This window comes from Dermacentor albipictus, chromosome 3, assembly GCF_038994185.2.
Source record: "Dermacentor albipictus isolate Rhodes 1998 colony chromosome 3, USDA_Dalb.pri_finalv2, whole genome shotgun sequence".
Classification (NCBI taxonomy): Eukaryota; Metazoa; Arthropoda; class Arachnida; order Ixodida; family Ixodidae; genus Dermacentor; species Dermacentor albipictus.
Window position 1 is genome coordinate 100,138,400 of NC_091823.1, and position 15,418 is coordinate 100,153,817.

The following is a 15,418-nucleotide window of genomic DNA, read 5'->3' on the forward strand; positions in this document are numbered from 1 at the left end:
CGGAATCCGGGCTTGTGGTAATGGCACAACACCCCGCACAACCACAGTGTTTTGCTGTTGATGAAAAAATTGGTTCAAGTGATATTTCTCCTGTTGTGCACAATCCAACGTCATGCCAGCCAGCCGGCCCACGCGCACTACTGCTGCCACCACTGATCACACAAACATACGCTTGGTGGTTTTTCACACAAAACAATGATCGTTAAGTAAACTGATGTGTTAATTTCATCTTTCGTGACAAGCGACGACCACTGTTAAACCTGCAGCACATATGATGATTGCGATACTAGGCATGTTTAACTCAGAGCCCATGTCTGGAGGCTACCACAATGCATGTGAAATGGCTCAACCACATCATGCGCTCCACAGTCTGGACACTGCAGCCCGTCCTCTTCTTTTTTATGCGAATTGGTGAGATGAGAAATAAGTTGTTCTCAAAATGAAGCATTATTTTTTTTTCCTTTCCTAAGTTTCGTGTTCCTTTCCTTTTTGCACATATACCCAGTAGCTAGATTTGATTGTTATAGCCCATAATGTGGCATGGGAACACTGCAGTAGCCGGCCTATTTTACCATAGAACACACACAAATGTTCGTGGTGTGGTAGCTGGCTGCTCATTGTTACATCCGAGTATTGTTAAAACCAGTAATTCTATAAGTGTGTTTGACTGTACCTCTTTCTGTCTAATTCGGTATTGCTGTGACCATTGCGAGTGCATGAGAGGCTCTCTACATTTATTTTATTTTTTCTCCCACCTTTCATGCACAGATGAGCTTTGGTGAAGGGGCCCCCGCATCATGCACACACCTTGCGGGAGCTGACCTTCGGACGGTGACATGCGCCCATGGCAGCTACGTGGTCGCCACATACAGCAGCAGTGGTACACCAGGCGGCCGGCCCAAGCTGCACTTTCTCCAGCAGCTTCCCAAGCCTCCCGAGTACTCGCCACTCGCGCAAGGCCCACCACCACCCTACCAGAGCACCGAGCAGCTCGCCACTGCTGGCAGCAAGGAGTCTTCCACTGGGACACAGGCAACATCCGTGGCCAACACTTCGGGCGTCACAACGCGTGGCTCATCTGCCACCCACCCGTGGCCGTGCCACTTGTGGCCGAGGGACGAGTCGCCACCACCATGCTTCTCCTCCCTGCAAGACTTGAGCGAATGCGAAGCCCAGTGTCTGTTGCCGGCGTTTGAGGAAGCTGTGGCATCCAACGACCGCTATGATGCAGATGTTGCTGGTTTCCACAGAGCACCTTTCCGTGACGACCCTGCATTTGCCGGTGAACAGGTGGAGCCTCTGTCAGGTTCCTCCTCTGACTGCACTCTAGCCGCTGGCGGCAGGAGCAGTAGCAGGCTTCCGGAAACATCCAACAGTCCCACCATGGGTACACACTTGCATGATGAACCATTTTATAGTGTACCAGCATTTGTCAGTAGATTGGAAAGTTTGGCTGTTTCCGATTGCCAGGCGCCCTCTTTCGGCGACACAGGTGGTGGTAATGCATGTCAAGAATCTGTGAATGTTGAGCGGAGGGCATCCACTTGATGTTGAGGTTTGAGAAAGGAAAAGTGATGATTGTGGCTATCTGGGAACGCATTTTAATGCTGGCACAGTAGCCTGTGCGAGCCTATAGAAGCCTGTTTTCTTGGGAGGTCCCGTTTTGCTAGTTTTTGTCAATGCCCAGAAATTGCATGTTCTGTGCCTTGTGCAGGCAGTTTGCCGTGAACATCAGGCAAAGTTGAATGTTAATGCGCATCAGAGATGCATCAACACTTGACGATGCTTTGGTCTCTAACAGAGCACATGCTGAAGCAGACCTTGTTGCACCAGAAACAATAGTGCTGTGTTTGTAGAGAGCCTGTAAATAAAGCTGATTCACAGCTGCAAATGAATGCAGTCTCAGAGGTTTTAGAAAGCTATTAGTGGCTTAAGTTCTGCTGAAGAATGCAAACTGGACAGGGTGACGCTTAATTTGGTGGACACAAGGCGTGACATGTGGCTCTGTACAGCTCTGATGCATCTGTTGGCATTGAGGCTGTATGCAAACTTTGCCTGAAGAGTGAGATTGCAAAGTATATTCACTTTTAAGCTAGATATGGTACCACGCCATGGTGTGCTGTGATTGTTTTGAAAGGTTTCTTGAGTTCCATTGTTTATTATATATGCACATGAATTGCCTGGTATACTGAGAGGGGCAAAAAGTGGAATCCAAAGTGTGCAACAGTTCGATGCTGTATATCAGTATGGTTATCTCCTAAGTGCGCTAAGCACAAGGTAGGTTGCATTAAAATGGATCCTAAACGTTCTCAGTAAGCCATAGGCACGTTAGACCCTTGTACCTCTAGTTATGTTCACCAGATCAATTTGTAGTTGGATAACATGCATGAGTTGTATGTAGTACAGGAATTCTTTGAAATATTATGGGGGGCTTTTACTTTAGAATAGTTACTGTTGCTTGAACTGAAAACTTTTAGTATTTTAATAGTCTATAACTATGCGGGGTTGCCTCATGTTTTAAGTATTGAAGCCTGCAGGCAGCAAGAAAAGTCAAACGCACCATTGAACGAAAGTTACTCTCTATTGTTACCTGAGCAGTCTGTAGAATTGACTATGTTTCCTTTCAACTCGCTCTTTTTCTTTGCTTTAAGCATAACTCGTTATAGTGTTTCTTTTAGCTGTGTTCAGTGCTACTATATCAAACTGTGTATTATCACTTTTCAACCTGCGTTACTGTGCCAATTTGGACATTCCAAATGTCTATAACGTAGAATTCAGGTAAACATTCTGTTTCTTAACTGCTGTTTGTGATTTGCAGTTGTGTATGTGCGGTTTTCTTCATGGACCTTTGTTTGGTTATGTGACTTGCTAATTATTATACTGAGGAATCCCTTTTTATGGCCAGTTTTGAAGTGTATGTGAAACATATTCTTCTTGTGTAAGATATTAACTGTCACTTGAGATGTGCATTTAAGCAAGCCACTCAGCTCTCCGCAATTTTACATGTTAACTGCTTAGCTCTTAATACAACAAAAGCATTTTTTCACTTAAACAGCACATTCAACGAAAAGGAATACTGTTGTGCTTGTGTTTTTAGAGCACACAAGGGCTATTTGCGTCATCTTTGCAATACATGTGGTCTGAAGCATGGAAGAGATAGCATGTGAAGGAAATCAGAATAGCATGGCAGAGCTTGTACGCTTGACCTTTTAGGGGTTCAAGATTGACCTGCGAACAAGGCAGAAAGTAATATGTTGGTTGTTAGCTTGGAAAATGCTCTACATAACAATGCCAACATCTTTGAGGTGCTGTTCTAAAGGATATGTAATACAACAATGTATCTGAAATTTTATATCGTTATGATATGCTCCACCAACTGGCAAAGTAATATACTTAAATCCGCACACTTTCTTACTTACCCAACAAGAATTTGAGACTGTGGTTATGCATTATGTGCTTACAACATAAGTTGGAAAACTTGTTAGCTGTGAATTTGTTTCTAGATAGATTTCTAGCCTGGTGACTACCTTACCAAACTGTTGACAAAAAAAGCATGCTGCTTTTAAAGCTTGGCATTAGAGATACTCTTGTACTTTTGTGTGCTGTTTCCTATGACTGTGCTAGCAACTGGTTTTAAGCGCTAACGGATGTGGCAAAGCCAGTTTCTTGGTAGCCTTTCGTGAGTAGCGCTAGTAAAATGAGCTCGGATGCCAGAAATCTCGCTACAGCAGGGCCCTTATATCTTGCCTATGACAAAGCGCAGGCCGTTTTCCACTGCTAGCCGTAGCATTTTGTTTGCCTGTTCTCAATGCAGTTGCGGGAGGAACTCTTTGTCTGTGACGTGTCTCCATTTTCCCATCAAAGTGGGCTCGTTGTGCCGCCACATATCAGCTAGCGTACAAAACTCGCAGGAAGTGGCTAGTGTTGGAGAGAGGGACAGAATGGAAAAACCATATGGCTGTGCTCTCCGTAGATCACATTCAAGGAAGTCGTTTGCACTGTGTCCCTGTTGACTAGTCGATGGGTGTGAACGTAGTCAATGAAATGAGTAAACAGGTGCACTTCCCATTAGCTTAGCTCTACTATCACACACACCACAGAGAGGTACATTGTTGGAATAACTGCAGAAATGCTGGGGCAATAATGGGTGCCCTTCTTGGCATTGAGGCATTGCGCTGAATGAAAAAAACAAAAGTGATTCTTGTAGTAATTGATTGAGAGTTAACAGCCTTATCAATGAGGGAGGAAAAGATATGCGAGGCAACGTCAAAGTGGTGTCGTCGACACACAGGGCAGAGGTGTTTGTGTAACATCCCACAGCCAACCCCACACTTCCTCTTGCTCACACATTTTTCACCAGGTAGCCTAAAAGCAGCAATATGCTTCTGCCGTGGAGGAAAGAAACGCTTTGTGCCAAATATGTTGTGAGAGTGCTGCTTCTTTTTCTGTCCTCTGCCCGTCCATTGCATCTGAAAGTACGTTTCGGGACACCAGCACAGAATGCATGCTGTGCTGTTGGGGCTTGAGTGCTGCACGTAGCAGATCTTGTAGGAGGCTCTCCTCTTGGAGGTGTTGTCTTCTCACAAAGCTTGGACCTTTTTCCAAGCTTTGTTAGCACATGCCAACATGTGTGCAAAGCTCCTCTGAAGTGGTTCTGAAAGAAAGAGGCACTTAAATTGTTACCGTGAACAAACTTTGAGTTGCAGCCCTTGCATACTTCTGGTAATGTGATGTTTCTGAGTTATGGCCAGCACTGCAAACCTGGGAAATTTCACAGTTGTAAGGACAAGACGGCTTGCTCAGGAGGAATGTGACTGCTCGCACAAATTGTACTGTATCTACGTGCACCATCAGGCGTTCGTGTTAATATACGTGCCAGCTGAGCACAAGTACTGCAACATACTTCTGATCAGTGCCGTTTGATAGTGTGCCCCGCAGGCAGCATTGGTAGTACCATGTAGACAAGGCCATTTTGCAAAACTGAACTCTAGAGGAGAGCCTTCTCGGGCTCTAGCCTCCCCACTTTTTCTGGTTGTGCTTCAAAACAAGTTCAAAGTGGACAACAGTTCATTACCTTTGAATGGTGGCAGCACACGGCTCATGTGCTACCACCTCCATTCCCTTTATGGAGGGAAAAAAAAAGAAAGAGGAAGAGCTACACCGCACTGTTATTTTTTATGTCAGAGCACATGCAGATGGAGCCATGGTTGTGTCCTTGTTTCCTGGTCAAATCTGTACTACTGCTGGTAACTTGATGCTTCACTCGAAAGGGTGTAGGTGTTTGTGCATGTGAGCAGATGGCACATTTGTCATGCTGCTTGGTGCATTTGTGTGTAATATTCGAGCAGGCATATCCCTTTGAACCAGCATATCAAGGATCGCCTTCTGTGTGTGTGCATGTGTGTGTCTATGTTATCACTGGCAAAAGCTCAGACTGAATTCCTGCCATACAGCTTGCTTTTACTGGGGCTTGTGCTTTTTGCTCTGCTTGGGAATGGTGTTGTCTGCAAAGTGCTTTCGTTCATAAGTCCAGAGAGGTCCATAGAGCAACATTGCAACACTCTTCCAAGACAGAGTTTACCTGTCGATTGCTGGAGTACGTTTGTAAGTACTTGTTGTTGCACCTATTTGTTGCATTATGTAATGTACTTGCACTACGTCATCCAGCATTTCTTTCCCCTCCTTCTTTTTTTTTAATCTACAAGTTTCAGTTGAAATGAGTGTTGATGCTGCGAGCATGACTCGAGCTGCTGTAGTTCTATTAGCGTTTGCACTGAATGTTAGATGCAGAAGTGCCCACCACCATTTGTGTATTTGCTGCTAAGGATCATGGTGCAAAGAAAAAAAAACAAACAATTAAGGAAGGAGCGCTAGAGTGATTTAAGCTCTTTAAAGGCACCCTGATGGCACTAACGTGCGAGGTGATTTCAGAGCAAAAGTGTGTTTAATGTTAAGAGGCTTAGCTCGTTCTCTAAAGCACTGCATGACAATTTGGCTCTGGTGACGCAGGCTGTTCCACAGTGTCTTCAATAGTCAGAATATTTGCGAAATTGTGAGAGTTATTAAACAGGTGCACTCACACCGCACAGGAGTGCTAATGTACTTCGCTACAGCTTTTGTATCTTGGGCGCAAACTTGCTTTAATGAATGCTTGCCCCCAAAATATCCCCATTGGTTTACCTTGTAGGGCAGTGCTTTCTCGGAGTGTACCTGTCAGTGATATGTCATAAGCAATGAAAGACCACAATTGTGACGTTATGGAGGCACTACTTGTGCAGCTTGCATAAGAAACTAAATTCTTTCTTGACCAATAGTGGTCGAGCAACATCCCTTGATTGCCCATGGTTGATCGCTTCAAATTTACATCTCTCTGTGAACCTCATCTTGCTTAAATCCTCTTTTGGCTTTTAGTAAATGGCCTGGTGCATGTTGCTTTATGGTCCCTCAAAGGAATTTTGGAAAACGTGATTGGGCACTTTCATTGTTCAAACTTTTGCTGATTGCATGTTGTCACTCATTCCATTTGCCACTTTGTGTCCTTCCTCAGAGAGGATGGCCAAAGCTGAGGCATTGCTGTGCTGCAGGGAGTGTGGCAGGTAGTTGCTCTCTAGGAAGAAAGATTATTTGAACCTTGGGGACATTCAACACTTTTGCATTTTAGCAGATTCTTACAGGTCTACTAGAAGCCAGGTTTTCCAGGTGTCAAACTTGAAGATCAGCCAAAGAGATTCCAGAAGTAGTCATGAGACAGCTATCTTTAATCCAGGAATGCAAGTATAAGAAAGTCAGCAAATCAATAGTTTGACAACTTGTTTGGTGGGGTAGTAAATTCATGTTAAAAAAAAAAGAAAAAAAGAAAGGACACCGATTGTGGTTTCCTTTGCTGTTTTCTTCTGGCTTGAATAACAAAGTCATGATTATAATGAGGAAAGACTTGTCAATATATAAGGGCAGTTTTTTCTCTGCCTATGCTGCCAGGTGGTGGTTTGCAGGTCGATGATAATGGCTCATTGTTTTTTGGCCGACACCAAGCCACAATAAACCGCCATGACAACTTCTGCCAAACAAAAGCAAAACAATGTTTACTTTAACCAGGGGCATGATTGGGGATTGTTGTTTGGAGCTCGTGGCGCAACTGAATGCGCGCCCCGAACAACGATCTCCTATCGCACACCTGTTGTGTGCTTTCAGTATTCATTGAGTACTTCTGTGATAAGCGGCACCAACTTGAGATGTAACAGAAGAAAAAAAAATACAACAAAAAATACAACAAAAAAGACAATTGAACCTTGTTATAACAAATTGCATATGACTTGAAGATATATTTGTTATATCTGATGTTTGTTATAAGCATACATTTGTTATACATGAATATCTCCAAGAAGAGTTCAGGTTAACTTTGTTACATGGGATAATTTGTTATGGCTCTGTTCACTATATTGAGGTTAGACTAATAACCATCATTGATATCACATAGACAACACAAGTAGAAGCACACGTCGTGTCCACTTCTACTTCTGTTGTTCCTTTGTATTAAGCGCAGTACCCCCCTTTCTGACAGATGGACTAGCACACCGTGGTGTAAAAGTTAAATACAGGGATAAAGTGCCTCAGAAAAGCTGGCAAGTCTTTCGATAGGAGGCCTTTGATGAAAATACGTCCTCCTCTCAAAACATTGGCCAGCCTTTCTGAGGCACTTTATCCCTGTTTTTTAACTTTTATACCACAATAGACATAATGATAGTAGCATGTAGGAAACATATGCTTATAACAGATATCAAATATAATGCATATTGGAGGTATTCTCATGTCAGATGCGAATTTGTTTTAAGAAGTACCAGTGCAGCCGGGAATTTGGTAGCAGAACACCCACGAAGTACTCATTGTGTCATCATGTAGGCAAAGCTGCCAATGTGCCGCAAGAGCTATGAGCCAGTGCACCTGAATTCCAGCTCTGGTCAGATTACACTGCAGCGTTGCTTCTTCTTAGTGCCTTGCTGCTGTTGCAAGCACTTTTCTTTTTTCATTCTTGCAAATAGCGCAGCCTCCAAGCCTAGCACTTGAGCACAGATCCTTGTGATGCGGGCTGCCACACAATTATGCAATGTACATGCACCCACATGATGTACGTTTTCTCAATTGCCAATATCGTATTTTCACTATAGTGTTGTTGTTCTGGCTGTGGCCAAGGTCATTTGTGTGACGGTGTGGCGACTTGTAGTCGTGGAAGACTTTTCTGAGCCCCCCCCCCCCCTTCAGTGCCAAAGTGTTTAACCCTCATTCTAGCTGTTCTTGGAGTTGCACAGTAGCTCTTACTCACTGTAGGTTAGCATAGTGTTGCTCTTGGCATTTGCCACTCAAGCATGCTGCTTGCTGCTGCGTTTTCTAACCAGGCAACAGCATTGACTGCTCATCACAAAGGTTGTTGCTCTTTGAATATAAAATTGAGGACACCTGAAGATCGTTGCTATTTGTAGCCGCACCCACGGTGGATCTAATGAAGTTTTTGTTCCTATTTAATGTCCTTTGTTAAGCTGGCATCATCACTGGCAGTCTCAATTAATGAGCTAGTTCCCAATAAAAGCGCAATGTTTAAACTGGGTTGTCCCTTGTTAAAGTGAACAAAGTAGCGTCATTTGCTGAATGGCATTGCAGTTGTGATGAATTAGGAAATAATAGTTCAGATAAAATGTGCTTTGTCACTGTGAGCAGGGAAATGCAATACCATTTGTACATTTATTAAACATCTAGTGCATGTTAATAATAGTGTTCATATCTATATGGAAACAGAAGATTGAAAGCAAAGTGTGCAAGTGCTTGATGTTTCCATCTCCCAATAAACATTAACAAGGTATTATGGCAGTCATGCACATATACAGCCATCGGAACAAAAGTGTGCAAAATTGTACGATCGTGTAGACTGTTGGTAAAGAATTGTATATCGATAGCGTTGTACTTTTAGTGCTAAGAAAGCAGTGGCAAGAATACTGTCTTCCTCCGTGGGTGCGGAATGTTTAGCATTCAGTTCATGATCACGCTAGAGTATTTCATTTGTACCTGTAAGCCGTTAGCCACACTAAAATGCCCTTGCAGCTTATTGTGGAGCAGCTGCTGTGGCTTTAAGTGTGGAAGGCTCAGTTTTACTATCGGTACACAGTGTCCTTGACCGTATTGGCTGCTTGATCTAGGATGCTCCAGAGTTATTTTTCATCTTGCCCTTTGCACTGGGGCAGTTCACAGCGAAGAGTTTATAGTTCCTTCTAGTGCCTCAGAGCCAAGCACCAGCCGGTGCAGCCACTTTGCAGCGATCGAGCCATCCTGATGTCCAAGTGCTCAAAACTGTCGTCAGTTGTTGTCCTCCCCACCATTTGTTTGTGCAGTGTCCTAGTGCAGTCGTCATGTCATCTGAAGAACTACCTCCCCATTGTTAAATTATCTTTATTCACTGAATGTACTGGGCTTCTGGATGGCCTAGTGTTGGCCAGCATTTGTATCCTAATTAAGCATGGTCAAAAGTTTATTTTCTCTTGTAACACCTATGCTAATGCAGGGCTCGGTACACTTTCTGCACAGCTGCGTCAGAAGGCTAATCAGTGTAGCAATGTGTACTGTGCAGGCTGTGAGAAGAGTAGAAGCTCTCTTTCTGAGGCATGTCACTAGGTGTTGCCAAACGCAGTGAATCTAGATATTATCGGCAAATGTCCTTTCGATGTTCCCTTTTCTCGAAGCCCTTGCCAATCGGGTCACCTATGATGCTTCCTTTGCAAGCATCACTGTGTGTGTTCTTCATGAGTGAGTGTGACGGCTGCATTGCCCAACTTGTTTGTATGTCAGCCACTTGTTACTCCCGTCAACACCCACTGTCGTCTGGAACTTCTCTGTAAGCTTCCAGACATGGCGTTACACCACAGTTCCTTTTGAGTGACCTGAACTTTTTTTTTTCTTTTTCAAACAATGCAGCGTTTTCTGCTGACAGCTCATTTTGCATTGTTTGCTGATGTTTAAACGTGGGGCTTGCTATCTGCCCTAACATACGCAGCGTAGCATCATAGAGCTTCTCGCTGTTTCTCATATGAGTAACGTTGGTAAAACGTGTGACATGGCACCTGTTAGACCTGCTGCCTCAAGCACTGCTCACCCTGTGTTGTGTGTGTGAGTGTGTGTGTTGCGATTTGTGCCTGCTTGGGAAACTTGTCATGCGATACCTTCTTCTTTCTTGTGCCCTTCAGGCATACTCCTGGAAAAAATGTTATGAAGGCTTTCGCACTCTTGTTTCTCGCTGTTATAGGCATACTTTCTGTGGCAAGAGCAATCCGTCGCATGAATGCTCATGGCACAGACTTTTGTAGCAACATCTTGTGGCTAGCGATGCACATCCCAGCTGTCTGCAGTCGGTGACAACCTAAGAACCAAATGGCAAAAACACCGTTGTTCAACTCGAAAGAAATTTGTATAGATGTGCCAGCTAATTACTTCCACTCACTTCTGTGACATCACGGTGGAGATTAACTTCATTCATTGGCAACGTCTGGCGACTATGTTTTTATGGGCGAAGCTTCTACTGGTTTCTTGGGTTGTCACCAAGTATAGGTTTGTGCATAATACCTGCCGTAGCGGCTCTCTCTCACTTGTTGATCTGTACGGTAAGATACGGAAAGGATCAGTGTTTGAGCTGTTGCAACACGTGGAGCCGTTTATATTAGGAATTTCATGGGAACTGCAAGGTGGTGTCCTGCCTTGCAAGAAAGCTGGCGTGCAAAACTTTGCTGGTGTGATCTGTTTTCCAAAGTGCTACAGCTGACACAGTTTGTATATGTAATTTTATTAAGTAAATGGCAAAACAAAACAGCAACCACCTTCCACCATAACAATCAGAATTGTCACGCTGTCGCAACAGTCACTGTGTGACGATGTTGGTCACATTGTCAACAAATAGCGTCCAGAAAGTTCTGCAAGCGAGCATGACCACAAGGAAGGACACAAACTTTGCTTGCACTATGACCTGCAGCAACACTGGTAGAATTTTGAATGCGTCAATGCCATGTACTTCAAGCTCAGTAACTTCTGCCTGTTGCGGAATTATGCGTTCGCTGGTAAAATCAAAGTATTTATGTGCACTACTTCACTGTGTCTACACAATGTAGCCAGTTGCGCGTTTGGCCCCTTCAGTCATGTGGTTTCTTTGTAGTAAATGGGCGCCTTTGTAAACCATTTGCATCCAGTGAATCAACTTCACCTCTTTGCTCATGCACTGTACAGTGAAGTTTTAATGTGCTGTTGGGCTGTGTACCTTATTGATTGTGCGCGAGTCAGTCGCTGAGGCCTTTTCTTTTAGAATTAATATTATTCTGCCAAGAAACGTGCAATGGAAACACTGGATTAGTGCAAATAAGTGTCCTCGAATACTGCGCTTATAGTAGCATAGGTTGACGGCACGGTTGTCCCACTGGAGCAACTTCCATATCTTCTAAGGCTCATCTGGAAAGGGGAGTTAGACTTAAAAAAAAAGGCATACAGTACTGCTGTGCCATTGGTGCTTCGACATAGTGGCCGTACAGTTACATCAGTGGCACGGCACAACACATGACCAGTCGGTTAGAACAGTACGCACAACTGTTTGCAAACACTAATGCGCATTCGTGTTAAATTTAGTTTTTTGTGCTTTTCCGACCGTATGAGTCATCCAGATGTAACATTGAAAGGTATGCTGTACCTGTCATGAGCCTGTTGCTCTTCGTTCTTGTCACTGTTGTCAACGAACTTTGTGTTAGCGTTTCAAAGCAGCAGTTATTCAAGTGTGAATACTTAAATGCAATTGGTTACCTCGCTGCAACATATCCACTTATGGTGCACATGCTGTACTCTCACCTGAGGCCCTTTTTCGTTTTGTCGTGGATATTGTACGTGCGTTGTGCATTGTCATTGATCTGCTGTGGTGTACTTTCAGCGGATTATCACCCAGAATTATTCGTGGCGCCTTGTGCATGCCGTGATTGTTGCGTCACATAGTCTAAAATATTGATGGAAAATTTGAGGGCTGAGCCTTCCTGCATTTCTAATCAGATTGCACGAGAGAATGGTGCGGTAACGTATGCATTTCAAAGCAGTTCGCGTCGTTCGCCGCACGGGTAGACGAGACTTTGCTCCAGCACGATTGGTATGCATTCGGCGATGAGGTGGCGCTACTATCACTTGGTTCAGCGCAACCGTTCTGGGTGTAAAAACATATTCGCCTTTCTTTCTGGGCGGTGCCGTCCTAAGCAAGAAATGTGTTCCAGAGCTTTTAGCTCCGCTCTGCGCGAGGCAAAAGACTAGCATCGTCGGCTGGTCGAGGACTCCATCCATTCCTGTTGTGTTGTCTCGTGTCCGTAAACATTGTTTGTTTCTGTCTATCTATGCGTCTCGCACGCCTTGGTGGGCTCGATCGCTGCTGAGCCTCACATACATTATATATACATGGAACATCTGCTGCAACGACAACTAATAAACTATATATATCTATATCGATGCTGAAATGTCACTGTGTCTTGTCTTTTCTCTATGCCCAAGACAGTTTTGGCAGGGCAGCATTCTTTAGATTTGTTGTGGCGTTCACTGTCGCTATGGACAGTTAACGTATGTCTCGCCATCTCCGTGGGAGCAGCGAGATCTATGCTTACAAAGGAAGAAGTGGGCCAACAGTGGAGACTACACTGATAACAGGAACGAAGGCTTATGGAATGCTTTCTTTTTCTTCTTTCCTTAAAAATGATTTGCAGTTGTAGGCCTTGAGAGGTGCTTATGGGAAATAGTTGGTTTGCTTCATCTGGCAAAGTGTATTATTATTCAAAAAGTTGTTTTGCGTTTATTCGGTGGGTAATCTTCTGCAAAAAGAACGAAAGACAGTTTTTTCCTTTTGAATTATGTGTTGACCGCAGTGCTGGTACAATATGACGTAATGCATTTTGGTGTTTTCGCGTGTTTCAGCCATTAATTCTAGCTAAGCAAAAGTTAAAGCGCAGATGAATGTGTGGTTTCTTTTAAAATAGAATTTCTGGTCATCCGTAACTATTCCCGGGAATCTATGGCACAGGAACACCAAGCCAGCCTTTACTGGCTTGGTGTTACTATATATATATATATATATATATATATATATATATATATATATATATGCAAGCCTGCCCCTTTCTTAAGCACAATGTAAAAATATGTTCTAAGGAGTACCACATGACGGCACACCATATGCCATTAGTTTTAATTCAGTTGCAGATAGCCACTTTAATCTTTGGCATGAGTTACGTGAAACACCCTGTATATGATAGCTTCGAGACAATATACGGTGTGTTTCAATGAACACCTAAACATTTTTTTTATAGTTGCATGTGGCCAACAGCACAATTCTAGTTCATGAGCTGGTCTATACTTGGAAGAGGCAGACATTACTTGTACAAAAAATGCAAATGCATAATCGACTAATTCACAAAAATTCACTATATTTATAAATTCCCGAACTTGTATTGTAGAAACTATTGCAGAAACTAATTTGTAGAAATGTATTGGCATTCCAGTTACTTTCTTAACAAAACGTACCTTCATGCATTGAAGCACAAAAAATAACGAACGCCAATGCATTTCTTGGCGAAGTTTGGGAGTTCGTATCTCTATACTGGTGCCATCCTGAGAATTAGTTCTAAGTGCATTTGCCTTGTAAATTCCATGGCTAGAATTTGTATATTGCAATACGAGCCATAAGGTAATCAGTTAAAAACTTCATTCGTTAATTTTTTGTAACTAGTCTATTTTGCATTTCCAATTTTTTGTGCAAGTATTTCCACCTCTTCGAGTAGACCAGCTCATGAACTAGAATTGTGCTATCCATCACTGGCAACCTTTAAAAATGTTTGAAAGTGTTCGCTGAAATACCTGGTATATATGTTAGCTCGCGTTGAGGCATCATTGGTCGAATTATACATGCTCTTCTAAGCTCTACATTTACTACACAGCTCCTTACAGTATATTTTGAGGTAATGCTGAATTTTCTGTGATTAAATGTTCGTAGCAAAAAAAAAATTGTTATTGAGCCTGTGCCTGAAACTCTACTATCCTGCGTTTACTTGGAGATTTCATCGCTTACAACAAAAAGTGTTGCGGGATCGAATCCTGGTCACGGCGGTCGCATTTCAATGGGGGCGAAATGCGAGAACACATGGTATTTAGATTTAGGTATGGTTTGGTATGGTAAAACTTCATTGCTTAAATTTAGGTGCATGTTAAAGAACCCCAGCTGGTCCATATTTCCGGAGTTCCCCACTATGGCATGCCTCATAATCGGATCAGGGTTTTGGTGCATAAAACCGCATAAATGAATTTTTAAACAATAATTGTGACTACAAATTCAGCACTTCCAGACACCAGAGTTCAGTCTACGTGTATATGACGCCTGGCTTATGACTTTTGTTCTTTAGGAGGCTTTAGCACGAAAGCTGTTTAATATACATATATTAGTGGAGAAATCATTTTTCTAGGCAACCACAAGCACCAGTTTCTATTAAGTTTCTTGTATTAAAAAGATTGTGTAACTGCAGAAAAATTAAGCAGATTTTCTATTTACAACACAAATATGTTTTCGTAAAAAGTTATTGTAAACTTAAAAACTAAGTTTACAGCTTTCTGTAACTCAACAATGAAGGCAGATATCATTGTTCTACAAACTGCTATCATGAGTGCAACTAAAACACAAAATTGATTTATATGAACTTGACATATACCATTAAATAATTAACTGGATTCCGTTAGCAGTGTTTTGGAAAGTGTAGATGTGTCCTGATATTGCACTCGGAGAAAAACGCATATGATGTGGTGGCAAACTGTATGCTTCAGTTATCAAGACATCCCAAGATTTGTCTTTCTCGTGATAAACATTACTTTGGTCTTGCTCTCTCTTTCTGAGGTTCTTGAATTCGTTGCTGTTTTGCATCGGCTTTCAATTTGAAGTCGCTTTCTCTCTCTCTCTCTTTTTTACGCGCCGTGAGTCTATCGATAACGCGTGCATGGAAACAGACAGTTGTCCAGGGGCGACTCCTAGGAGCTTTAGCGCGCCCTCACTGGAACCGGTTGCCACAACAGCTTTCGTTTCCGCGTCCATATTCGAGTTCTCACCATCAGCAACACCGAAAACGGCACGATTCCGGCTGCGTCACATTTCTAAAGTGCACGTGTCACCAGAAACACGCAAAAGAGCTGCGTACGAGAGCTACATAGACCCCTAACGAAGAGACACGGTATAAAAAGATAAAATCAGAACCAGTGCGAAATTATTGTGGTGAGAAGCATTATATAGTTCTGCTCGTTTGCGAGCTAAACGTTCTTGCTTCTCTTCTGTACGTCGTTGGATTGAGGTAGCTAGCCGCCTATCCCTGGCTGTTCCGGCACATGA

General features: G+C 43.1%; 1 protein-coding gene across 1 annotated transcript in view; it reads left to right on the plus strand.

Annotated features, from left to right (window-relative positions):
- The window catches only part of LOC135901324 (uncharacterized), a 28,689-nt gene extending 16,174 nt beyond the window's left edge, over nt 1-12,515 (plus strand). The window contains exon 7 of the mRNA XM_065431072.1: nt 769-12,515. Within this exon, the coding sequence (XP_065287144.1) occupies nt 769-1,548 (780 nt within the window). The 3' untranslated portion in view covers nt 1,549-12,515. The remainder of the gene's footprint in view (nt 1-768) is intronic.
- The last annotated feature ends 2,903 nt before the right edge of the window (nt 12,516-15,418 follow it).